Below are 25,520 nucleotides of genomic sequence, written 5' to 3'. Positions count from 1 at the left end.
ATCATGAGAAGCAGAAAAACATGTTGAGGACAAGAAAAACCCACTACACGGAGAAACAAACACTGACACCGGAAATGTGGATATACCAATGAGGCTGTACAACAGCTTTGTGAAAATGCTCCAACTGGCAACCACAAATGCACATGAAACAAATGAATACGTTGATACTCAATGGAAGCAATAAAAATTCTCAGCAAATAGAAGACATAAAGAAGAAAAACACGAACGACACTTTACAAATAAAACAATAGCTTGTATATAAAGCTCCTGGGACCAACAGCAGAACGGATAACAGGTAACAGAAAACCAGACAAAGCCCTAGACAGACCGGCAGGAAGCACCAAACATGGCAAGAACAGACCGAAAGATACACACAACAGTCTCCGAGTAAAACAAAACAACACATTCTAACGTATCACCTCAATGCCAGTGGCAAGTTTTATTACCTAAACATCTTTACAGATGACAAAAAGAATAATTATCCTGGGAAGGACATATGAAAACCTTTGGTAGACTAATATTATATCAAAGTGGACCCAGGAAACCTAAAATTTAACATCGCCTCTGGAGGTCCACAGGTTGGAACAAGGGCACAATCAGTGTAGAGGGGACATTACATCACGGTGTCATTTGTCGGGCACACAGTGAAGATGTTAAGTGACGGGTGACTGCATTCTCTTCAGATCTACACAGTTTCAAACTGAAGAGCTAAGCCGGGCAAAGCCCTCCTCCCACAGGACGGGAGGGAGGGTCTCTTGTGCAGAGAATACACTCTTCTCAATGAAAAATGTCAGTTTGCAAGAGCCAGTGAGTTCTCTGGGGTTTCATACAAACAAAGACCAATTGTAATGTCCTGAGAGAACCATGCTCAGGGCTGTTTTTTATTGTTTGTTTGTTTGTTTGTTTGTTTGTTTTTCCTGAGACAGGGTTTCTCTGTATAGCCCTGGCTGTCCTGGAACTCACTCTGTAGACCAGGCTGGCCTCAAACTCAGAAATCTGCCTGCCTCTCCTTCCCAGAGTGCTGGGATTAAAGGTGTGCATCACCACTGCCTGGCCATTTCTTTTTATTTTTTTTCCAGGGTTGTTTTCAGTCTTAATTCATTTCTAGTGAAGAGGACTGAGCTGTGCATGTGTGTATGTGTGTGCATGTGCATATGCAAGAGTGTGCACATAAGTATGTGTGCATGTGTTACATGTGCATGTGTGTACATGCATGTGTGCATGTGTGTACAGGTGTGTGTGAAGGTGTACATGTGCATATATGTATATATGTACATAGAGCCTGATTTTTATAAAAAGTAGATATATTCAACTCACAAATTTTCCATCAAAAGTCCAGTTTTCGAAAGTTGCTAAACCTGAAGAGATCCACTCACAATTTGTTTTAAAAGTACAAGACTAATGATTTGGTTATTGGAGGAGGAGACAGAAAAGATAGAAATGGGACCTCATTTAGTTAAAACTGAAACTCCACGTAAAAATTAATCCAGAACCATTTTCCATTTTTTAATGGGATGTGTGCTACCCCAGTCCTTTACTTAGTTTTATTAACAATAATAGGATTCCAATGCCAGGTCCCCAGACCATGTACACTGCCTCTTGTCCCTTAAGGGAGACCCAAGAGCACTTCCGGGTATGAGGTGAAGTGTCTTTACTCCCAGTGCGTTAGTAACACACCTAATTCTTAGGAAATCTGCACGGCACAGGACAAAAACTTCAATGCTCCTGCAGATGTGTTGATTCATCACACAGCCCCGGGGTCCGACACCACACAGGATTCCCAATTTTAACTCCACTTGACAGTTTCCAAACAATGCAAAAGTATAGAGAACTGTATAAAATATAAGACTCTTTCAAAAAAAGATCTATGATGTATTTCTTAGTAAAAAAAAAAAAATCAGTCTTCTTGGCTGAAGATTGGTAAACGTGTTTTCAACCTCAGCAGTTCTGAAACTGACTCTTGTCGGTCCTGGTAGAAGCTGAGGCCGGTGATGAGTTCGACGTCTGTGACCCGAGCTCTGTGCAAGGCCAGCAGCTCCTCCACCCATGAAGATTCCCGCTTACCGTGCTAGAAGGACAGAGATGAAGAGTCACGAGAGAACACTCAGTCCACATTCCCAATAAGGTCCCCCTTCCCAGTTTGTTGACTTAGGACATTTTAGGCTGGGAAATGACAAAAGTCACAGATGTGTGCATGTGTGAGAGAGCATGTGCATGTGTATGCGTGTGCTACCTATGCATGTGTGTGAGTGTGCACATGTATGTACATGCACACTTTTGAGTAACATATTTTCTGGTGTATACAATAGGCATGATTGTTGAATTAGATATATCAGATTTAAGGGAAAGAAAGCAAACTGAGAACAGTTGGTTACATACTGCATGGCTGTATGAATACTCATTCCTAGAGATTTCTGGTATTTAAAAAATACCAGAAATTGGAACTGTATAACATGGTAGAGAAGAAATGGGGGGAAATGGATTCAAGTTCTGGTCATCTGAATGTCTTCTTGGAAAACTACTTGACAAGTAAATTTGTGCTCTTTACTATATCTTCTAGGAGGGTATATTTATTTAGTTAGATTTTTTTTTGTATTGAGATTTACTTACTTTTAAATTATATATATAATTGTTTTGCCTGAATATATTATCTGTGCATCATGAAAATCAGGTGATCAGATCTCCTGGAATTAGAGTTATAGATGGTTGCTAGTTGCTATTTAGTGCTAAGAATCCAACCTGGGGCCACTGGAAAAGCAGCCAGTGTTCTTAACCAGTGAGCCCATCTCTCCTGCCCTGGTAAGCCAAAGCCAGGGTGGTTTTAAAGATCAAATGTAAGATGTGAGCAACTGTATCACACCAACTGTAGTTACCACAGGAATGTGTCATCTTTATGGTCCCATGAAAATGGGGTTGGAAAATGCGCGCGCGCGCGCGCGCGCGCACACACACACACACACACACACACACTACTAAAAACTATAATTGTTTTTAAAAGCCCCATACATTCTTGGGGCCTTATTAGTAGAAAATAATAAACAGAGTCTTCCCATACAGAGCCGGCAACCTCCCATTTCCCACCAAGCTTAACTTTCCCGCTGCTCAGTTCCCTCCCTGCCACAACCCTGACTCTGGCTTTGAGGGGAGCAGCTGACTCCTTGAGCTCTGTATCAGTAGGCAGTGTCCATTTGTCTCAACATTCTTAGACACGGGTAAAGAGGACATATAACCAGAGTGTTTCTTCAGGTTAGTGCAACTAATACTTCATCACTTCTCTCCTTCAGAGGGGAAGCAGAAGAAACAGTAACTGTGTAACAAGCTTTTCAAATAGCCTTCTTTCTGGCTCACTGCAATATTTAGGGTCTTCTATGATACCATTAAATAACTGAATACAATGTTCCCATCAACAATGGAGGCCAATCCTTTTTGGAATGGCAGAGTAGAACAGCCTTGGGATGCTTGACTCAAGTCACTCAACAACATTTTGATGAAAGGATAAAATTAGGGCTGTCTCTCCCCACCCCCAACCCAGGCAGGTCAATGCAGAATTCGAATGTGAAATCCGAGAAGCAGGAACCATTTTTAGGTCCTGTGGGCCAAAGCCATAAGCTAAGCATGGTGGAACAGAGAGATGAATGGTCTGGGCCCTTTATGGCTCCCCTGATACCAGCACCGTGCCTAGGCAGGATACAGCTGCCCTGGTACTGGAGGTCCCTTCTTTGCTTCTCCGTATTGATGCTTCAGGCTATTTGTTCCAGAACATATTTAATGTTTAATACTTATTACATCATTCTGGATAACTGATGTGTATTTAACAGCAATTTAAATCTCTCAAGGAAAAAAATTTGATTAAAAAAATCAACAATTGTTCAAAACAAAAAAACAAAATAAACAAACAAAAAAAAAAACCCCACCATTGGAATGGAAATACTACAAGAAAGATCATCATGATGTTAGATATAGAGGAACCATATTTAAATGCTTTCTCGCTGTAGCCTTAACATTAAATTATAATAGTGAAATTATAAGTCAGTTTTGGAGTCCAAGAAAATTCCTATCGCAAGTCAATCTAGACTTTAGCAACTAATCCATATTAGAAGTTTCTGGCCTCATTTTTAATGTTTTTAAGGACAAGGTGGCGGTCTTCTACAAAGACCAAGATGGTAATTTTCGAAGATCAATTTAAGGGCCAAGGAGATGGCACCTGAGTGGGTAAAGGCACTTGTCACCAAGCCTGACAACCCGAGTTCAATCCCTAAGCCCCACATGTTGGAAGAAGAGAAATCTCCTCCTCACACACATCCATGGGCCTCCAACAAGCCTAATGTACCAAGGCGTGCATGCCCCACAGACACACAGACACACAGATACACAGACACACAGACACACACACACACACACACACAGACACACACACACACAGACACACACACACACACAGGCGATGCTCTCTCTATAAATAAATAATATAATAAAAAGCAAGGACCACATGTAACACCATCAGGTAAATCCAAAGTCCACGGTACACCCAGGAGTTCTGTTTCTTTCAGAGTGTGAGTATGTTAAGGCACTCATGGGTTACGCGTCAGTGTATGAGGAGGCAAGGGAGGTTACTTACCGTACAGCTCTCGGTGTTATCAGGCCTGTGAGGCAGGATGAAGGCTGAGGACTCCAAGGTCGTGCACTCTAAGGGAGTCTCAGATAGCTGCTGGCAGCTGGTGAGTACAATGAAGAAGTGTGTTGGGATCAGAATTTCTTGACTGCGGATGACTCTGCTGTTTCTGTAAAATACGCGATATTCACTTCCATTAAGAAACATTTAGCTTTCTTTTAATAATACTTCAGTACAGCCTGCTCTTACGAAAACATATCTAAAGTTTACATTTAATTAAATAAGCATGTTATAAGAAGTTAAATAATCATGATGCCTCAATACTCCAACTGTTGCTGCTAATAAGTAGAATGTTCAAATAACTTTTTCTATTAAAAGTTGACTTTTTCCATTTCTATCTAAAGAATATTCAGATAGTATATATGTGTGTGTGTGTGTGTGTGTGTGTGTGTGCATGTGTGTGTTCATGTGTGAAATCTTTGAACACTCACAACCAATATTTTAACTCTAGATCAGTATTGATGGCCTTTTGTCTGCCACACAGTGACAGAGAATCGACCAAGGCCCCTCCTTCCCTTCAGAGAGGACATGTCATGAATTCTCCATCCCTTTAACTGAATTTCCATTTTTAATCCCCAAACTTTAACTGAAAAAAAGAATCACAAACCAACCACAGAGTCTTGTTAAGACTGACCTCTGTTTTTAAACCTGTGCTTATTCATTGGGCCTTTTTCAAAATTTAAGTCAGCGACTTCACTATTTTCCAAATAAAATGACCCTGTGTAGAATCATAACCTGTAACATACATTGAAAACGAGTTCTGGTTGATGCTCTGAGAGGGGAGCACATAAGGTCTCTTCTACAACCTCTACAACTTGGCTTACTGACCAGCTATGTTTTAAAAAAAAAACCTTTCTTCTTCAATAGACACAGCTTAGCTGTCTGGGGGTGTTGGTACCCACTTTAATCCTAGCACTAGGGCAGATCTCTGTGACTTCAAGGCCAGCCTGCTCTATACAGAGAGTTCCAAGATGGCTAGGACTACATAGAGAAACCTTGGCGCTAACAAACAAACACCCCAAAACACACAAAAGACACAGTTTAAAAGTGCGCGTTTTACAAACTGACATACTCCCAAGATGTTTTGTTATAAAGCAATAAAAGAGTTCTCTGTGAGGGACAAAATCTCAGTAGAGTCTTTGGTATCTGTCCTGAGGCTGTAGGAGCAGACTTTCTTTACAAAATGCTGTTGAGTTATTTGCTTTAATAGAGTTCAACCAGGACAAGGCCCATAGCTTAGCCGTGGGTGCTTGTCTTCCTTGTGGGAGATCCTGAGTATGAATCCTGCCCCACACCTCTTTCCCACAAAAGAATCAAAAACATCAACCAGTTCCTAGAACATCCCCCCCCCCCCCCGTTTCATTTTATGAAAGCAGCTCCATTGACAGTTTGCTCAAGATGGCGGTTCCCTCCCTGCCACCCAGTGAGAGACGGCTTGGCGCTGTGGTGTTAACTCAAGGCCATCAGCATTATGGCCCTGCATTTTCACGTCCTCTCCCACACCTTCACTCTGTACTTCTGTCAGAGTACCAGCACTGCTCCCAGTGTCTGCTCTAACTGACCATCTATTAAATGAGCGTCCCAGCCCTGAACCACAGAGATCTGACATTGGGAGCAGCATGTCCGCAGGGCGCATGAATGGGGAGATGTGACTTCTCTCATTGAAAAAAAAAAATTGATTGAAACTGAGTCTTATACCTATCGTAGAGGTTTCAAAATCACGCCTCTGGGTGATACTTGTCTTCTACGTACACGTGAGTTGCGCTGTACAGAAAGGGTCTGCTGACTAGATGGAAATCCCCCTCTACAGCTACTTTAAGAGTATGAAATATGTTCTTACTGTTTCAGGATCTCTAAGGAATCATAACGCCCATCATAATCAAAGTCAAACACGGGACCACTGACAACATTGACGCCATTCCTTTCTTGGGCATACCTCTGCAGGAGGGTGTCATGAAGATAGTGCCATATAACTGAAAGACAAGGCAAGATGCTGTCATCTCAAAAGAACGACACGCCCCGCTGCCGCGGCACAAAGCAATGCTGGTCTTTGTAATCACTGAAGACTAGGTCGAGCTTGGCTTTAGTCCTGCTGCCAAGCCCAGAATGTGACTCACTTTGGGCTTTCGGAAAGACTAAAGGGCAAATGCGGATTCAACTCCATCTCTCTATTCAGAAATGTGCATCTTAAACTGTAGTAATGATCGTGTCTCGATATTAAGCACTGTCGAAGCACAAACCATAAACCAGACTCACTCCTCATAGCTGAGTTTATCCCCTGAAAATATGCACGTGTCATAGACAAATATTCAAATAAAATGTCTTATATGCAGTATATTTTATATTCTGTATCATAAGTTTCACAGGAATGCCTATTACTCTTTTAAAAGTTCTCTTCTAGAACCATCAAATACTGAAATGACTAAGAATGCTATAAAATGTGTTCATTTTTAAAATGAAGACGATTACCCAAAACTTATTTAAATAAGAAACCATACTTAAAGCTGATATATTATTAATTTATTGGATTCGATATGTAACTAAAGAAACCATAGCATATACATTTTTGCCAAAAAATGCTTATAGCATATAAATACAAAGCAAACATATACTAGAATATATCTTAGCATTTATAGAATTTTTGGTGTTCAATTGATAAGTACGCATTTAGCCAAAACTATAAATTATCTTACATAATGATTAAATTTATAGTTAAATTTAACATCGTTAAAGGTTTTTACCTTGAAAACTCTGATACATTGGCACTATATTAGAAGTAAGCAACGCTTCAGAATATATTTGATTTGAAACTCTATTTAGTCCTGTGAAGAAAAAAAAAAGAAAATGACTCTGTCATACAGCATGAAGAAGGTTTTGCAATATCCTGGGGTGCAGAGTAGCAGTCAGCTCAGAGTCCACGGACGCCCGTAAAACTTGCCCGGGGTTCCAGCAGACAGGGAACGCAGTGCACTTGCCCAAGTTCCTTAGAAAAAGAAAAATGTAAACCCATTTCTTTGTGCTGATCATTCATCAAAGAAACACAAATGTTTATAAGAAAGCCCTGAACCATATTTTTAAACTTGTGCCACATTTCCTTTATTTCAGCTGAAAGAGTATTGTGTTTACGGACTTATTCAAACTTGTTTGTCTTTTTCAGCCGAAGGAAGAAAGTTCAGAGGTTCTGGCTTCAACACAACACCTACCACCCAGAGAAAACAACCCAGGAGTCTGCCCCAGCATGCCACACAAGGCTTCTTTGTGTACACTGAGCCAGGACTTGCTCCCTGGCCGTGCAATGGCCAAGTGCAGTCTGCAGAAACTTACACAGGACTGTACTGGAAGCTGAGGGCTCGGGTACCTGGGGCCTTCTGATTTTTTGCCTTTTAAGGCTGGCCTTACAAAGTCCCGTTAAGGGTCTGGTTGTGCCTCGGTTGGAGAGGACTTGCTTAGTCCTGCTGTGAACTGATGTCCCAGGGCAGGCTGGTACCCAAGTGGGGCTTCTCCTTCTCTGAGGAGGAAGGGGGGTGATGAGGGGAGAGTTTTGTGAGGGTGGGACTGGGAGGAGAGGAAGGAGGGAGGTTACCTCTTTCCTAAGAGCTAGATACAACCTTTACTTCCAAGTTTTCAGGGAAAAGATAGTCTTCTACCTGAATATTTGCACAAGGCCAATAACTCCCCAGACACACAGTATACAATGAATCAAACATTCAAGCCTCAGACAAATGTAATGTTTTCCCAATTATGTTCTTAATGTATCACTTTCACTAGTTAATATAAAAAGGCTCCACACAATTAGAAAATATTGCGTGACAGGATACAAGAAAGATATTTCTCACTAATATAAGTTATTATTTTCATTATTGCTATTATTAATCTGGTGCTGACACTTGGCCCAGGGACTCCAACATGCTAGGGGAGTTCTCTAGCCACACCCACAGACCCATGAGAGATTCATCAGCAAGCAAAGAGAACAGCTCTGGGCAGGGAAAGCTTGGGGAGTGAGGTGAGGAGGTACTTACTTGGTGGTGCGAGGAACCCATAACTTAGCTTAGCATTGCTTTTATAATAGGAACATTTATGCACAGGGCTAAGGGGAATCCGAAGGTCCTGGTACAAACAGTTGGAAAAGTTGTCTCTGGAGAGCTGGTCCTGAGGAATAAACGGTGGAGAATCAGCGGGTATCACATGCTGAGCAGAGATGGAAACAATGAATTAGAGGCGATCTGCACTGCTACAGCCCAGCCTCGGCCCTCTCCCATTTCCCCTCCGTCTATGGATTATTGTCTGTCTAAAGCACAAACACGCTCTACAGTGGGAAGATTATTAATCCCCATACAGTTTTAAACACTGTATGAGATGAAAAGTCAATTTCCAAGAAGTTTTCTCCATCTTCGATGTCTAAAACTACAGCCAAAGTTTCTGGGGGGGGGGGGGGGGAAGAGAGAAAGAGAGAGAGGGAGGGAATAAGGGAGAGAGAGAGGGAGAGGGAGGGAGGAAGGGAGAGAAAGAGGGAGAGGGAGAGAGGAAGGGAGAGAGAGGGGGAGAGAGAGGGAGGGATGGAGGAAGGGAGGGAGGGAGGAAAGGAGGGAGGGAGAGAGAGGGAGAGTGGGAGAAGGGGGGACTGAGGGAGAGAGAGAGGGAGGAAGGGAGGGAGGGGGAGAGAGGGAGGGAAAGAGAGAGAGAAAGGGAGGGAGGGAGGGAGGGAGGGAGGGAGAAAAGGAGGGAGGGAGGAACTGAGGGAGAGAGGGAGAGAGGGAAGAAGGGAGGGAGGAGGAGAGAGAGAGGGAGAGAGAGGGAAGAAGGGACTGAGGAAGGGAGGGAGGGATGGAGAGAGGGAGGAAGAGGGGGACTGAGGGAGAGAGGGAGGGAGGGAGTGAAGAAGGGAGAGAGGGAGAGAGAGGGAGGGAAAGAGAGAAGGAGGGAGGAATGGAGGAAGGAAGGGAGGAAGGGAGGGAGGGAAGTGAGGGAGGATGGTAACCTGATTCTGGGATATCTACATGTGATCCTTTCAAGACCCCACTCCTCCTCCTCTGTTGGCAGGGGGAGGATGTGAATTCAGCTGCTCCTTCTGTGCTGGGGTTCTCAGGTGAATGAGAGGTAGCGACTGGACAGAGCTCTCATGGGTTTCCTTAAATTTGGTCACATGGAAACAACCCATGTGCTCAGATAGCTATTTCAACCATACAAAAAGAGTAATTGTGACCTATTGCCAATCTGATTTCCTAGGACTATAAATCAGAGTCACATATTAAAAATAGAGGGGTAACTGGGTATGATGACACAAGTCTTCAATCCCAGCACCCAGGAGGCAGAGGTAGGCACATCTCCAAGCTTGAGGCCAGCCTGGTCTACGAAGTGAGCTGCAGGACAGCTAGGGTTACACAGAGAAACCCTGTCTTGAAAGATCAAAAACAAAGGGGGCGGTGCGGGGGGGTGGGGCGGGGTGGGGTGGGGTAAAGGGTCATAAAGGAAATCAGCTGTGGAGAAGTCCAGTCTGAGTCTCCAGGCTACACAGATAGATAGTGGCAGACCTGAAGCTGTGCCCCAACTCCTGGATTCCTCTCCTCCTTCAGGAAGGGGTAACAGATCAACAGCAGTGAACTGCTTTCAACATTGCGCAAGAGGGGACAGATACTTGCATTACTGAGGAAGGTGTAAGACGTCCAGAGGGGCATAAGGAGGTCCAGGCTGTATCCGGTCAAAAACTGTTGCTGACGGAGTAGACAGAGGTGGTGCTGCTTCATTAGAATCCGGGGCCTTCCATAGGGTACAGTCACAGAGTAAATACCATCTACTTGGGCCATAAAGGGAAAATGAAACCACGCTTTACGTTGTATGGTGCTATACAATGGAGCAACCACGTCACCCTCTCCTCTTTTGAAGCACACGGAGTAATTCTCTTTTAACACGTCACAAATACCGCAGGGTACAGAACCACATGTGAACTCGAGTCCATGAAACTTTGCCTTTTCTACTGAAATATCAATGTTCTATATAAAAGAAAAGTATCACAAGAGAATACTACCTTGAATTACCATAAATGCTTGTTACACCCCCCAAAAAATAAATAAATAATATTTCTTGAGACAAGGTCTCAGGCTAGCTCAGGTTGGTACCAAAGTGAGTGTGTAGCCCAGGTTGACCTTAAACTTCTGATCCTTCTGCTTCTGCCTCCTGAGTGCTGGCACTGCAGGTGCGTGGCAGCATGCCTAATTCTTTGTGGAGCTGGAGGAGGGAACCCAGGACTTCCGTGCAAGCTGGCAAGCAATCCGCCAATTTAACCGCATCACAGCTAATCCCTTAACACATTTCATCACTCTCACTAAGTGACTGGTAAGTGAAGAAGGCACGTGTGGGTGGTCAGCAGGCAAAGGCTGAGAGCAACTGGCAGATATGACGTCACTGTACACAATGGCCTGATGCACAGTTTTCATCTTGCTTCCTACATCTCCTTAAGAAGTCCTATTTCACAGATGATGTGACCGAGGCTTGCGCAGAATAAATACTTCCCCATCGTGTTGCCCCTGAGCCCACAAACTCAGCTCCACCACAGTCTCCAGGCATCAGTCCTTGTCACATACTGTGCCACCTTGGGGATGAAAGATTGCCCAGTCCCAACAGTTATGAGACCAGCTCAAGTCAGGCCTAATGTAGAACGTATCCAGTAAGGAGAAAGTATCAGTCAAGTCATCTAAAGATCAGAGATTGTCCAATGTAACTCTGAGCATACAGGTCACGATTAGAAAATAGTGTATGTCGTCTACAAAGTCATAGCCTTCATTAGAAAGCTATGAGAAAAGAATAAATAAAAAATAAGTTAATTTTAAAAAAATTGTGTGGAAGTAACTTTAGATAGATAAATCAACCCGTAATTTCTTACAATTAATTTAAAACAAGGGGATGAGACTTTGCCAGGTATGTTAAATGGAAATCTACACTCTCTTACAAGCATACAAAAATCTTTAAAATTTCAAAACACTTTCCACGTGTGCAGAAAGACATAGCTTTCACAAAACAGGGTGTATAGCTTTTCAATGTAAATTTCTTGTCTCATAAATAACGTTAGACTATCAAGCAGAGAAAACTATGTCTCATCAAAGGGCTCCCAGTTTATTGGTTCTTGGTAAAGAATGCCCCGCCCCTACCCAACAACTCTCTGAAGACAAGGAGAGTTGTCTGCATCCTCATTTCAGATCTGAGTGTAAACATGCCTTACCTTCTTCCGTGGTCAGATTAAGCTGTTTCTCAAAGTCCGTGATGGGCACAATCTGAAAGCGGTTTATAAAAGGATTTGTAAAGAGGAAGAACATATGCTTTAATCTTGCACTACATCATTTCTGTAGCGTAACTAATCCAAGAAGAAACAAAAAGAAAATTTACAAAATAGCATGTGAGATGTTTCCCTTCTTTGACAAGGGGGCAGGGTGTGTGAAAAAGGAGAAGCAGCAGTTGCCATGAGACAAAAGTATGGGTGGCAACTGAGACTATAAATCTGCTTTACAATCTGATCTCTATTCCAAGTCTAAACCCAAAGGTGAACAAAAGAAAAAGCGTAAAATAAGATCCAACTACTAACTTCAGGGATCTTGTCCACTGGACTGATAGATTTCTGGGAACTTTTACATTCTTACAACAGGTAAGACATTATCACTATGATTAGGTAGGACAGTTACCACTAATGAAAATAAAACCATGTATTGTATTATTGTATTCATCTGAACAACAACAACTCCCTACACACACACACACACACACACACACATTTTTCTCCTAAATTTGCAGTAGGTTGGGGGATTGGGCCTTATTTTAAAGAAGGAACACTCAGTAACATAGATTTACTCTGCTCAAAGAATCCTGTAGAATTCAGCCCATCTGCCCTCAAAAGGTCATAACACCCAGAGATGACAAATAGCTAAAAATGCAGAAGGTAGATTGGAGATGTCTAAGAAATGGTCCATATATATTCCTACATTTAAAAGAAAGCATACATATGCTTAATAAATGTGTTACACCAACTTCTCTACATTTTAATTTCATCATAGTTTTTTCTATAATACATTCTATACACACACACACACAATGCACACAATGAAAAGCTTTGCAGCTATACTCACCCAGGGGTCACACGTGCAGCCGAGGTCATTGGCTACTGATTTGATTGGACACTGGGATGGGAAGCTCTCTTCTTTGGGATGACTTGGGTTATAAAAGGGCTTCTTTAGAAGGTGGTTGAGACTGCCATGGCTTCCGTTGTTAGGAGCTGGGATCAAACCCAATAAATCTGCATAGTCCCAAGAATGGTGAAGAGTTAACCAGACATTTCAAGACCAAACACATTGATTTGTACCACGAGTTTCATTTTATTGTTTCAAATCCGACGCTTTTGATTCTCTTTCTATTTAAGTATAAGGAAGATAAAGCATGCTTGGCTTTGAACTATAGGAATCTGTGATTCTTTTACCCACATACAGTTATGTTTTATTATAATTATTCTATAACAGCTGTACATGTGTGTGCACATGCATGCACGTGAGTGTAGGTGCCTGTGGAGGCCAGAAGAGTGTGTTGGACTCCCTGCAGCTCAAGTTAGACGCTGTTTGAAACCTGTCTTATGGTGGTGTCAGAAACTGAACCTGAGTCGTCTGGAAGAAGTAGAGAGTCACCTCTCGACCCCAAATGTGGTGTTCCAATACTGACCTAAGTGCTATGCCACCAAAATTCCTGAACCTTTCATTTATTTAAGATTGATTTTAACCAGATGTTCACATATGCCCCATGCCTTTAATCCCAGTACTCAGAAGCAGAGGCAGGCGATTCTCCAAATTCAAGGTTAGACTGCTCTAAACAGTGAGTTCCAGAACGGCCAGAGTTGCATGGGGAAATCTCATCTCAAAAAACAAACAAACAAACAAACAAACAAACAAACAAAAAGATTATATTTATTTTTAATCATATGTATGTGTGTGAGTCTACGTGAATATGTACATGTGAGTGCTGGTGACAACAGAAGCCAAAGTCCACTTGTCCCACAAGAGCTAGTGTTACGGGTGGTTGTAAGTCACCCAATACGGGTGTTGGCAACCAAGCTCAAGCCTTCTGTAAGAACATCCATTTTACACCCATCAGAATGGCTGCACACACTTACCACACATTAAGTTATAGACTTCAATATTTTCAAAGGAGTCAACTTCAGCACCATGTTTGAAGGCAGGTCCATAGCCAATAAAGAGAGCCTGAATTCACCAGAAATACAAAAGATTATCAGTTTAATTCAGTTAGGCATGGAGCTGGTCAAAATTTTATATTGTCTGTGTTGTATACATATGTACACACATATACGTATATTGTTGTCTATATAAAATAAGAAAGGAACCACCATGCCCAGTGGGCTGTCTTGGGCACTGTTTTAATTTTCACTGTGTATAAAGATACCTAGAATATTTCTTTTACTTTTACTATCATCTTTGACTTGATAATCAGAACAGAGTGAACAATGAAATCATCTTTTTTTGCATCTATGAAATAGGTCACGTTTCATAGAAATCTGTGACTTCTCAATTGGCATATTTATGGAAGAATTTTGCATTTTAAATGCTCTTTTCTTTTCATAAAAGAGATTCATTGTTTATTTTTTATTTGTGTTTCTGTGTATGTGTCCATGTGAATATATGCCACCTGTGTGGGGGACATTCACAGACACCAGAGAGGGCATCCCCTAGCCCAGAGCTGAAGCTTAAACTCATACTGCCTACCTCACAGAGTGCTAGAGAGAAACATTTTGACCATTACAACTATTCCAGAAAAAAATTAAAATGCCAGGCAAATGCCAGGTGGTAGCTCCTCCCAGACCATAAACATGATCATCTGAAAGCACTGATGTTTGACATGACCCAAAAGAGTTCATAGAGCTCAGATATATTCAGAATGGTCATTAGACACGTGGGAAGGTGGCCAATAAATCACATGTCCACAGAAACATGAATACAGATTCCTAACAGACTCTCTAATTCTTCCCAAAGGAAAAAAGCTCAATAACTGTCTTTCTCTGCACATTTAGCTTGTTCTTTTAAGACTCTGATTTTTTTTTAAATCTGGATTTCTTCAGATTAATCCTGTCAGTGAAGTATAAAAGGTTTACTCACTTGCATGTTTGAAAACATGTTGTCAGAGCCATGAAATCCACTTCCACAGTATTTCCTTTCTGATGGATTCCTAAGTTTTGACATATACAAATTAGTAATACGATTCTCGTCCTTGGACAAAACATCAACCACAAAGCTATTTTAATTCATAAAGAACAAATGGCTATTGCTAAATCAACATCAACTAAATGAAGCCACGTTGCTTTGAAACTCCTGGGTATTATTCTCTATACTGTTTTGCTTGGAGCTGATCCTTTCATAAAACAGCAGACAGAAGTGACCAAGCCTCAGCACAGAGTTACAAGTAAGGGTCTTGGAATGCCTACTGTGCTAAAAAAAAATGGCATTAATCTTCACTCCACTTGGTTTCAACTTCTCTTTTAGGTCATTTGTAAAACCTCAATAATGATGTGGTTTATCATAATACTTAGATGTAGTATCTTGCTGATGTTGGAGGTACTGGGGATTGAACACAGGGCCTTAGAAGTGCTAGGCAAGTACTTTATCACTGAGTTATATGCCTAGCCCTCGCATAGAGTATTAAGATAGTCATTATATACTAAACCTCCCGAGAATAATGACTGGCCCATTATGCATCTTCTAGACTAAATGCCTCACTCTGTAATAGAGATAAGAGGTGTAACTGTTGACTGAACTCTTTCACTGCTCCAAGTATTATTTGGTAGGGACATTTGTCACAATTAATGGTTTGGTGGGTGACTACCAAAATAATTTAATGGTCAAGTTTTGCGATATGAATATAATCAATCATGCAAACCAACAAACTGAGGTTTCTTGGTGGGTTGGTATAAGAAAATGAAAAGAAGCAGCTGTGTGTAACAAAGATGCATGCTTGTTAAAGAGCACTCTCACAAGTGCCGAACTCGGAAGGATTGTTAGAAACAACTACTGTACAGAAGAGTCGGGGTGCTGTGGGTAATACGTTAATGGCGATCGTTAGAAGACATCAGCATGGATGTGGGCAGTCAGAGCATCGGCCTCCGTCAGAGCTGATCGCTCTTCCTCAGGAGATGTTACTTAACATCTGTCAACTTTCCAAATGGCCCTAAGTTGAGATTGAATGTTAAGGCCACGTGCAGGGTCCTGTCAAAGTTCTTACAATGAGTGGCTCAAAGTAACAAGGACCATCCAATTCAACATGTTCAGAGTTTAAAGTTAGAGTGAAGAACATCCTACGTGTACTGTTAGAAAGGGGTAAGTCCTCCCCGCTTTCTATACAGTATGTAGTGCATACTACATCAAGCTGCATAGGCCTAGAATACCTTCATGACTTACAATGCAAGTTGCCACTGAGGGTCCAGATAGAAGGTCAGCGGCTCGATCCTGTCACTTTTAGCGAAGTGTAAGCGCTTGGGTAAGAAGTGTTTCAGGTAAGGCCGGAAATGCTGGTTTGGTTCCCGGCACTGATGGAGCAAAAGACAAACAAAACAAAACAAAACAAAACCATTATTCGTACATGATGATCTTGAAAATCTCTCAACTTCAGGTATGATTTTACTCACAAGCATTTTACCAGCCTGACTGTGACTGGAAGACGCAGGTGCAGCTAGAAAACTAATGCTTCTTTCTAGTTGTGGAACTTGAGTGGTCATTGGAACCTTTATTGGGAATTATAATGACTACTGAGCAAAAGATCTAGGGTTCTTAGAGTGTCCCTGTGTTACAGTGTGGTTACAGCTAATGTGTTTATTTCACATGCCTGTTAAGTGCACCTATACAACATTCTTCAATACTTAGACTGTATCAAGTATAAAACATTTATATACATTTTATATGTCATATGTAATTTGTCACAAATGCATATAAATATGCATTTCTTTGCATATGATACATATACACACATACATATATATCAGAGTAGACGAAGATGCATTTTAAAATAGATATTTAGTAAAAACCAAATCAAAACCAAGATTAGAGGCATGCAGCACAGTGGGACACCATGACCTATATCATATATATTACCAAGAATAGCAATGACTAGATAATGAAAAATTAAGATACTCACAGAAAGATTTTTTGCAAGGGCTTCATAGTTAACTAAAGGGACAAACAAAAGAATTTAAAGCTAATGATATGCTACAATTAGCAGTACAAATAATATAAGATGCACAGTGTCATATTGTTACACTCGAACTTATCAATGAAATACCAATGTGTGTTCTTCTTTCCTTTTTTGGAAACAGGATCTCATGGAGCCCAGACTGGCCTTGAATCATTATGTAGTGAGGACGTCATTGAACCTCTAATCCTCCTACCTGCAACTCTGGGACTACAGGCATGTGCTGTGACACCCACTTTGTGTGGTACTGGGGATCAAACCCAGGGTCTTCTGCAAACTAAGCAAGTTCTGTGCCAATGGAGATACATCGGCAGCCCCAAAGCTAGTTTCAAACAACGCTTCTTCTATCAGTGCATGGCCACTGAAAAGAGCAGACAGGGTCTTAGTTACCACTCTGTCATGATGGCCAAGAAATGGTGTCACACTGCTGTATAACAAGGAAACCAATGCATCGTCTGTTGGCCCATCCATCGTGCCACCATATGCCCGCCCACCCATCCACCTGACTCTTCAGATGCTGTCCACCCATGCAGGTGCAGCATAACTTCTCTGTGTAAGTATAAAAATTTGTGTCTCTGATACGTTACAGAAAGTACTTAAGAAGATATATCCCTAACTAAGCAAGCTGTCATGAGATATAACTCATCTCTGAATTACTATAATACCTGTCATGTGATGTAGAGAAGGAAATGGACTTTTCAAATGAAACTGTTACAAATGAGAAGGCAAGTAGATTATTAGTGTAAATGCCAGATTTAAATGGGGGGGTCCATTAGATTTTCCTAGTGTGGTTTGAGCTACATATCAGCAACTTTATAGTTTTCTCAAAAGTCCCTTTAGTTCTGTTTTTCGTTACATACATTTAAGAAATTCACCTACACAAAAGAATCCTTACGTGTGTGTGTGTGTGTGTGTGTGTGTGTGTGTGTGTGTGTGTGTGTGTGTAGATAAATTGATACACAACTTTTGCTTCACTTTGGGAGATCTGGAGTCCTAACTGGAATGATATGACTAGAGCTCAGTTACATGCCAAACAGCACTCAGTCTGTCTGTCAGCATCAACCACCCTGTGCCCAGTGTCGCCCTGGAATGTCAGTCTACACATTTCTAGTAGGTTATTAGCCAGGCACAGTATGCCTCAGAATTCATGAAAAATATTTCTAGGGTCTTCCTTCAGATACTACCAGTCTTAGATGGCCACATCCCCTACAAAGTCGCGCAGTCTTTGTATGTGATTGACACAATCTCCTGTGTATTTTAACTCGTCTCTGAATTACTATAACACCTAATACAAAGTGAGCCGAAGCTGGTTTATAAGACCGTATTATTTAGAGGGTAACAGTACCAAAATATCCAACCATCTATACTGAAATTTATTTCATTGCAAAACCCAAATGTAACCCAATTTTGACAATTCAGACATATTTATATTTCCACTGCACAATAATATCAAAAACAATTGTATCAAAAAGATAAGTAAAACCAAAGACAGAAATCAAAATAGGGGGCTATGGAGATCAGAGACAGATATGAAGTGAGCTTGCTGTGCAATAAATATCTTTAAAGATGTGTTGGCAATATGTGTTCCAATATAATGTCTCTCTCTATGTAAAAGGTGCATGCTATTGCTTTAGGAAATTGTGTCTTAGTAAAAAAAATTGATTGTCTACCGAGTGAATAATTTCTGCAGCATTCCTCTTCATAACAATAATATTCTAGGGGTGGGTTACTGTAATGAAATGTCATTATTTAATGTTTTGAAATATAGTTGAAATTTTCACATAAACAGTGTATAAAACTTAATAAGCAAACTATGTACTATAATATGAAATTATATTAAGATCGCCAAATAGTGTCCGGTTCATGAATATATAATGGGTAAATGGTTGCCCTCTCTTCACTCCGATGATACTCCGTATGGCACATCTGCGTGGAGACTTCATCATGCTTTCCTAGAGCTGACATGTACTGATGTAGAGGAATAAATACATTCGCGTATTGAGGTAGAGGAATACATTCGCTCTAGTGAGATCTAAGGTTCGCAAATAGCTTCACTCACATGAAAAGTATGTCTCCGGAACATCAGTGGGCCTCAGTCGAGCAGCAGGTCCATACACAACTTTAACATTGTTCACGTCCCCCAGATACTTATTCAGATACACATACTTCTTACAACTGCCTTGCTCCATGCCTGGAAGGATTCAAGCATAAGACAGGTTGTGGCATGACTAAAGAAAACCACACATGAGCATATTTTTTTTTCACTTCCAATACCAGTTTTTATCTCTTTATTGTTTTATTGAGACAAGGTCTCTATACATAGTCCTGAAACTCATAACATGTTCCAGGCTGCCCTTGAGCTCACAGAGATCTGCCTGCCTCAGCCACCTGACACCACCATAATTGACCTGATTATCTACACACATAGAATTCAGTACTCATGTGAGTTGATCATCTGATAAGACACCATGTTTCAACTAGGTGCACATTTTCTCTGTATTTCTCTTTTTAAAACATTTATTATTTTTATGTATGCATATATGCATGTGACTACATGAGTATGCATTTATATATATATACATATACACATACATACACATATCTGTATGGATGTGTATGGATATATGGCATATATACCTATGACGTGTGTGGGCACCCACAGACAACCAGAGGATACAGATCCCAGGAACTGGAATTACACGTGATATGTGCCTCCCGTCGTGAGTGCTGTAAACTGAACCAGGTCCTCTGTGAGATCAGTTAGCACTTCAGTCACTGAGCCATCTCTCCTGCCTCTCCATGCTTTCCCATTCCTTCATCCCCAAATTTGGCATCAACCGAATCTTCCAGGCGTCTTATGCAATCACCACGTGAGCATTGCCCGATGTCTTTCGACAATGAAGAGGGTGATGTACCTCAAAGCACCTCATATCAAATGGAGTACACTCCTGAAGTAGGAGATCCCTGAGTATACAGTGTTAGGACTGTTTCCTAAGATGGCGTCCAAAACCATCTCTGGAGCAAAGACAAGTGATATTAACCAACGGAACCAGAAAGAGCCTGTTGACTACTTTCTTGTCTGGATGGTGTTCTGTAATCCCAGAGCTGTTTGTTCATAATCACGTGGCAAAAGCTGCATTTGGGGGCCAGTGAGGTGGCTCAACTGGAAAAAGCACTTCTACAAACCTATCAACCTTAACTCTATCCCCAGAACCCACGGTGAACGAAGAAACTGACTCCCAAACATTGTCCTCCAACCTCCAACAGCACACAGTGGTACAGTGTGTACACAAGTAATAATTAAGTCAAGACTCTTAAAAAATAAAATATATTGTGAGAAACTCAAATAAAAATAATATATACCACCTTAAAGTAAGATTTATGATGCTAAATGAATTGAAGAGATATATATGAATGTGTCCCAATTAAAGCTAAACTATAGTTACCCAAACCTAATGCTGGAGATTATTTTTAAAACTTTCAGTTCTGGTGTAGAATTTTATCAAATCAGAGAAAAGGTCAGATGGGTTATGGCTGGCTGTATCCATGAGTTTCTTTAATTTTATGCTTTACTTACATTTTATATTTAATATATTTTCCTTAAAAAACTACCCCCTAAGAAATCACATTTAAAAGCAAAAAGCTTAATCTACGACATTCAGTAAAAATAATGAAACGGGAATCAATCGCGCTAATCCTTGAAAGCTCACTGTTTAATCCACAGAGTGAATTCATGAACTCAAATTACCATGATCTGAAATGAGGATGAGGTTCAGGCATTTATCCAAGCCCAGGTCCTTCAGGCCATCCATCAGCATGCCAACCATGCGGTCAACCTTCTGCAAGGCCTTGATGACCTAGGAATGGTAAGCAGTGTGTATGATGCACCCATGCTAAAGCTATCTCTACATAATCACAGTCTACTGAAAGGAAGGAAGGAAGAAAAGGAAGAAGGGAGGGAGAGAGGGAGGGAGGGAGAGAGGGGGGGAGGGAGAGAAGAGAAGGGAGGGAAGGAGGGAGGAAGGGAGGGAGGAAAGGGCTACTGAGGCATTGATAAACTATGATAAACACACATTAGACTAACACAGGTGAGAATCATAAAACATCTGCCAATCATTAATAGTAGAATGGTCCAGATTACTCAACTATATACTCTGGGGTGGGGGTACCATTAGCTAGTCCCTCCCTGAGATTAAAGTATCAAACTCAGACTAGAGTTCATTAAACCAAAATAACGCTCACTCAGGTCTGCAGTGTCTGGGCAGAAGTCAATGCCATCACTTTCCACTACCAGTTATGTCTTGAACTTTTTAATCATTTAAATGGTCACTGTATGGGCACAGTAATTCCTGACTTTCAAAGGGGTTAAAATTAATCCATACATGCTTCATGTAGTTCTATTTATTTAAAAAAAAAAAATCCCTTACGACTCTCAGGAATGGAATCCCTTATTTCCTTACAAAATGTGTCTATGTTGTCCATTGATATTCCAAAGCTACAGAAGGGTTATGAGTTGGCTATGTATGTTGCTTGCTGGCATTTTCTTTTCCGTGTGTGTTATGAAGCCACACAAAGAAAGTCTTCCCTATATTCTCTGTAATATATCTTGATTTAAAGCCTCTATACCTCACATTAATATAAGATCCTTCCATGTGACCCTCCACTCACAGGAAGACAGCCAAATGACATGGATTTTACATTTTAAGTATTAAAGTGGTCTTCAGGTGCCAGTAATACTGAAAGTGTTGGAGAGAGTTGATTAGTGTGGTTTGAAAAGTAGTGGGCTTCATGCAGAGCAAGAATACATTAGGAACAAAGGAGGAAGGTGAGCAAAAAGACAGGCTTGCATGGATCTTAATTATACAACCTAATGAACTGTCTCAGTCAGGGTCTCTATTCCTGCACAAACATCATGACCAAGAAGCAAGCTGGGGGGGGGGAAGGATTTATTCAGCTTAAACCTTCCATATTGCAGTTCATGACTAAAGGAAGTCAGGACTGGAACTCAAGCAGGCCAGGAAGCAGGAGCTGATGCAGAGGCCATGGAGGGATGGTCCTTACTGGCTTGTTTCCCCTGGCTTGCTCAGCCTGCTGTCTTATAGAACCCAAGAACACCAGCCCAGGGATGGCACCACCCACAAGGGGCCCTCCCTATTTGATCACTAATTGAGAAAATGCCCCACAGCTAGATCTCAGGAAGGCACTTCCCCAACTGAAGCTCCTTTCTCTGTGATAACTCCAGCCTGTGTCAAGTTGGCACACAAAACCAGCCAGTACATAAACAAATTGCTTTTTAGCCAAACTGACCTTGTCATGGGTCTTACATATCAGTGAAATAATACAAATTAATAAAGTACAATAATGAAAATCACACTGGCTGCCTGGTCAATTGTTCAAACCATAGCAATATCATGAGAAGATTTTTCTCTAGCACTACTGTGAGATAGCTAGTCTGGTCACACTTCTTCACAGCCCTGCTTCTAGCAACGAACGTGTCTGCTTTACTGACGAGTCAGAGCTGGGTATAGTGAGGCTGCTATCTGCTGTGGTGCTTCTGGAACACGTGTCTGGGTGAAAAGACTACAAAGAACAGAAACAGACCTGTCTGAGGACGAATTTCCCTCTGTTGTCTGATATGAAAGCATCGCAGAATAGTATCTGCTCTTTCAGAGGGTTCAAGTCCGTGCCAGGCACAGGGCAGAAAAACAAGGAGAGATGGGTCTCTTCAGAGGTTTAAATTCACGTGGGTTTGGGGTGAGTGTTTGCTGCCTTTTCCCTACTGTTACATTTAGCAATCATCCTGCATTTTGACCAAAAAGCACAGACATAGCTACCCAAAGCAGAACTCACAGTAGACAAGGCAGACCAAGCCTCCCTCTGGACAAGCGATAAGGAATCCTAAAGACTTGTAAACTATTCAGCCTCCATCACCTAGGCAGAGAACTAGTAAGAGTGTGGAGTAAAGGTTTAACTACTAAGGAAGACAGTGGGTTGACAGTCTGTCTTCCGGATGCATAGGAGAAGAAAGATAGGAGACCTGACAGCACTTCTTCTTTATTTTATGTCCAACAGGATTCCCAAGTCCTAAGTTTCTGTTTCCATTCACATCTCAGGCAATAGGAAAGAATTCATGCTTCAGAAGAAAACAGAACACAGATGCAGGGAGGAAAAGTCCAAGGTGTCTTGGCTGGTGATGGTCTGTACTCCATGGCATGTGAATGGCATGGTGATGTGAACTCAGAAGGGAAGAAATGTTGCTTTAAACTGTGGCGACCATGGCCAGGAACTGGCTGCATTTCTAAAACATGGCAGGTCAAACAAGACACAGGATGATCTTTCCTCCGTAGGTGAGTGGTTCCCATCTCTGGTGTCACAGTAACTAACTTAAGTAATTATCGTTTGCCCCGTTCTTCAGTTTTGACAATGTCTTCTATGCTTTCAAGTCCTACTCTATAGTTATAAGGTTGACTCACAGGCTGGAGACTGTCTCCTAAGAAGAGTAAGAAGAGGATATTCCCACAGAAATTTGGAGTCTTGGATACTTAAAGACTTCTCATAGAGCACTCAGGTTCAAAGGCAAAGAGAGGACAAAAGATTCAGAGCTGAAAACATGATTTAATTCAATGGTTCAGTGTAGCACTGTAAAAACATAGGCAAAACCAGTTCTCTCAGCTCTAATTTTGTTTACATTGTTCTCTCTGGTTACTTAGAATTTTATGTAACATTTTTTTTCTCACAAAAACCATATCTTTCTTTCCAGAAGTCACAGTACCTTACAGAATGTTCTCGAAGTCCACTTCTAGAATACTAAGCTTAATGAAGTGATTATAGATAAGGATGAACTTACCTCACTGCTGACTGGTCCGTGTGAATGCCCTGAAGAATCTGGTTCTTCTAAATACAGAGTGTAAAAGTGTGGTCTAAATCAAACAGTATCAAAATGTAATATTTTACGAACACATTGAAAAACAGAGTGAAAAGAATAATTCAACAGTTGATCCTGATTTAAAAATCCTACAGCACTTGGGGTAGCATCCCTAAAACTCTGAGGAGCCGTTTGAAAACTTGGCATTCCTCAAAAGGAAGCTGCGATTGTTCACCAGTTTCTTTGGATTTAAGTCATCAGAGCAAACAACGGCTTTGTTATAGTTTGCATCGAAACACGTGACATCTATGGAACAAAGCGGCCTTTGTACCGGAAACTGTCTACATACCTTTCATAGCTGGGAAGCTGTAGCCACTCCAGAACAGCTAAAATCCTTTCTTCAAATGGTACTGACCTAAAATTGAGGGTAAGGGAATTAAACTGAATCTGCAATAACTGTATGTCAAATGTAAATCTTTTCCTTATTAGAAATAGTAATAAGTAATACTAACTAGAATAAGCAGAGGTATCTGCTACATTTGAAATTATTTGGGATTTATTTGCCATCCTGTAATTCCAATATCAGAAAACTGATGCAGAATTGTAGTTGAGGTCTATAAAGAAAGACCCTGCTGCACAGACTCCCCCTACCCATGACACACAAAGGTGTTATTTTCAAACTTAAATTTGCTATTCTAATGAAGACCAAGATTTAACTTTCTACAAATAAATGTAATTGGGCTTTAAAAATCATTTCTTGTCTTCTTTTGAGGTATTATACATTCAGTTAATAATGTCCACTGTCAGTCACACCTCTCTCCCTCTCTCTTCCTCCCTTCCTTCCCTCCTTCCTTCCTTCTGTGCTACTTTTTATTTGTTTTACTCAGAAGGACTTGCTGACTGGTGACTGGGAAGCAGACACAGTGAGACCAGACTACAGTTCTCCAGGCAACTTTCCTTCAGTGAAATTACTTCTGCCTCCTCTGGTCACTGGGTTCTGTTATCATAGTCCTTCCAAAGCCTGCTCACCCCACACACCGTCAGCTGCGCCCTTTACTGGATCTAAGAAATCTAGGCTGCCCCTCACTAATCTGTAGGTTCACCTTGACTAGCAGGATGCGCCTTGCATCTCACAGACCACTCAATCCATGAGATAAAGACCATGCGGAGACTGCCTCACATGGAGATCCATCCCATATACAATTACAAAACCCAGACACTATTGTGGATGCCCACAAGCGCTTGCTGACCAGAGCCTGATACAGCTGTCACCTGGGAGGCTCTGCCAGTGCATGACAAATACAGAGGGGACACTCTCAGCCAGCCATTGAACTGAGCACAGGGTCCCTAATGGAGGAGCTAGAGAAAGGACCCAAGGAGCTGAAAGGTTTTGCAGCCCCATATGAGGAATGACAATATGAATCACCCAGTACCCCCAGAGCTCCCAGAGACTAAACCACCAACCAAAGAGTGCACATGGAGGGACCCATGGTTCCCGATGCATATGCATCAGAGGATGGCCTTGTGGGACATCAAAGGGAGGAGAGGCCCCTTGGTCCTGAGAAGGCTCGATGCCACAGTATAGGGAAATACCAGGACATGGAAGGAGGAGTGGGTGGACTGGTAAGCCAGGTGGGGGGGAATGACATGGGTTAGGGGATTTTCGGGGGGGGGGGCAGAACCAGGAAAAGGGAAAACACTTGAAATGTAAATAAAGAATATATCTAATAAAGGTAAATAAATAGTGACATTCTAAAA

At 41.5% G+C, this 25,520-nt stretch overlaps 1 protein-coding gene across 2 annotated transcripts in view; it reads right to left on the bottom strand.

Annotated features, from left to right (window-relative positions):
* Positions 1-415: 415 nt before the first annotated feature.
* The window catches only part of Enpp1 (ectonucleotide pyrophosphatase/phosphodiesterase 1), a 67,955-nt gene continuing 42,850 nt past the window's right edge, over positions 416-25,520 (bottom strand). The window contains exons 10-25 of one of the 2 annotated variants that reach the window (XM_052169788.1): positions 24,112-24,177; positions 23,745-23,817; positions 20,646-20,754; positions 18,957-19,088; positions 16,844-16,875; positions 16,111-16,238; positions 14,815-14,884; positions 13,818-13,905; positions 12,787-12,953; positions 11,889-11,940; positions 10,312-10,463; positions 8,692-8,821; positions 7,414-7,494; positions 6,513-6,645; positions 4,619-4,781; positions 416-2,068 (exon numbers count right to left, since the gene is read on the bottom strand). In XM_052169788.1, the coding sequence (XP_052025748.1) occupies positions 1,898-2,068; positions 4,619-4,781; positions 6,513-6,645; positions 7,414-7,494; positions 8,692-8,821; positions 10,312-10,463; positions 11,889-11,940; positions 12,787-12,953; positions 13,818-13,905; positions 14,815-14,884; positions 16,111-16,238; positions 16,844-16,875; positions 18,957-19,088; positions 20,646-20,754; positions 23,745-23,817; positions 24,112-24,177 (1,747 nt within the window). In that variant the 3' untranslated portion in view covers positions 416-1,897. The remainder of the gene's footprint in view (positions 2,069-4,618; positions 4,782-6,512; positions 6,646-7,413; positions 7,495-8,691; positions 8,822-10,311; positions 10,464-11,888; positions 11,941-12,786; positions 12,954-13,817; positions 13,906-14,814; positions 14,885-16,110; positions 16,239-16,843; positions 16,876-18,956; positions 19,089-20,645; positions 20,755-23,744; positions 23,818-24,111; positions 24,178-25,520) is intronic. The other variant, XM_052169789.1, reaches the window with a different exon arrangement.

The sequence above is a fragment of the Apodemus sylvaticus genome, chromosome 23, assembly GCF_947179515.1.
Source record: "Apodemus sylvaticus chromosome 23, mApoSyl1.1, whole genome shotgun sequence".
NCBI classification, from domain to species: domain Eukaryota; kingdom Metazoa; phylum Chordata; class Mammalia; order Rodentia; family Muridae; genus Apodemus; species Apodemus sylvaticus.
The sequence above is the reverse complement of the archived record's forward strand: the minus strand, read 5'-3'. Positions and strand labels throughout refer to the sequence as shown.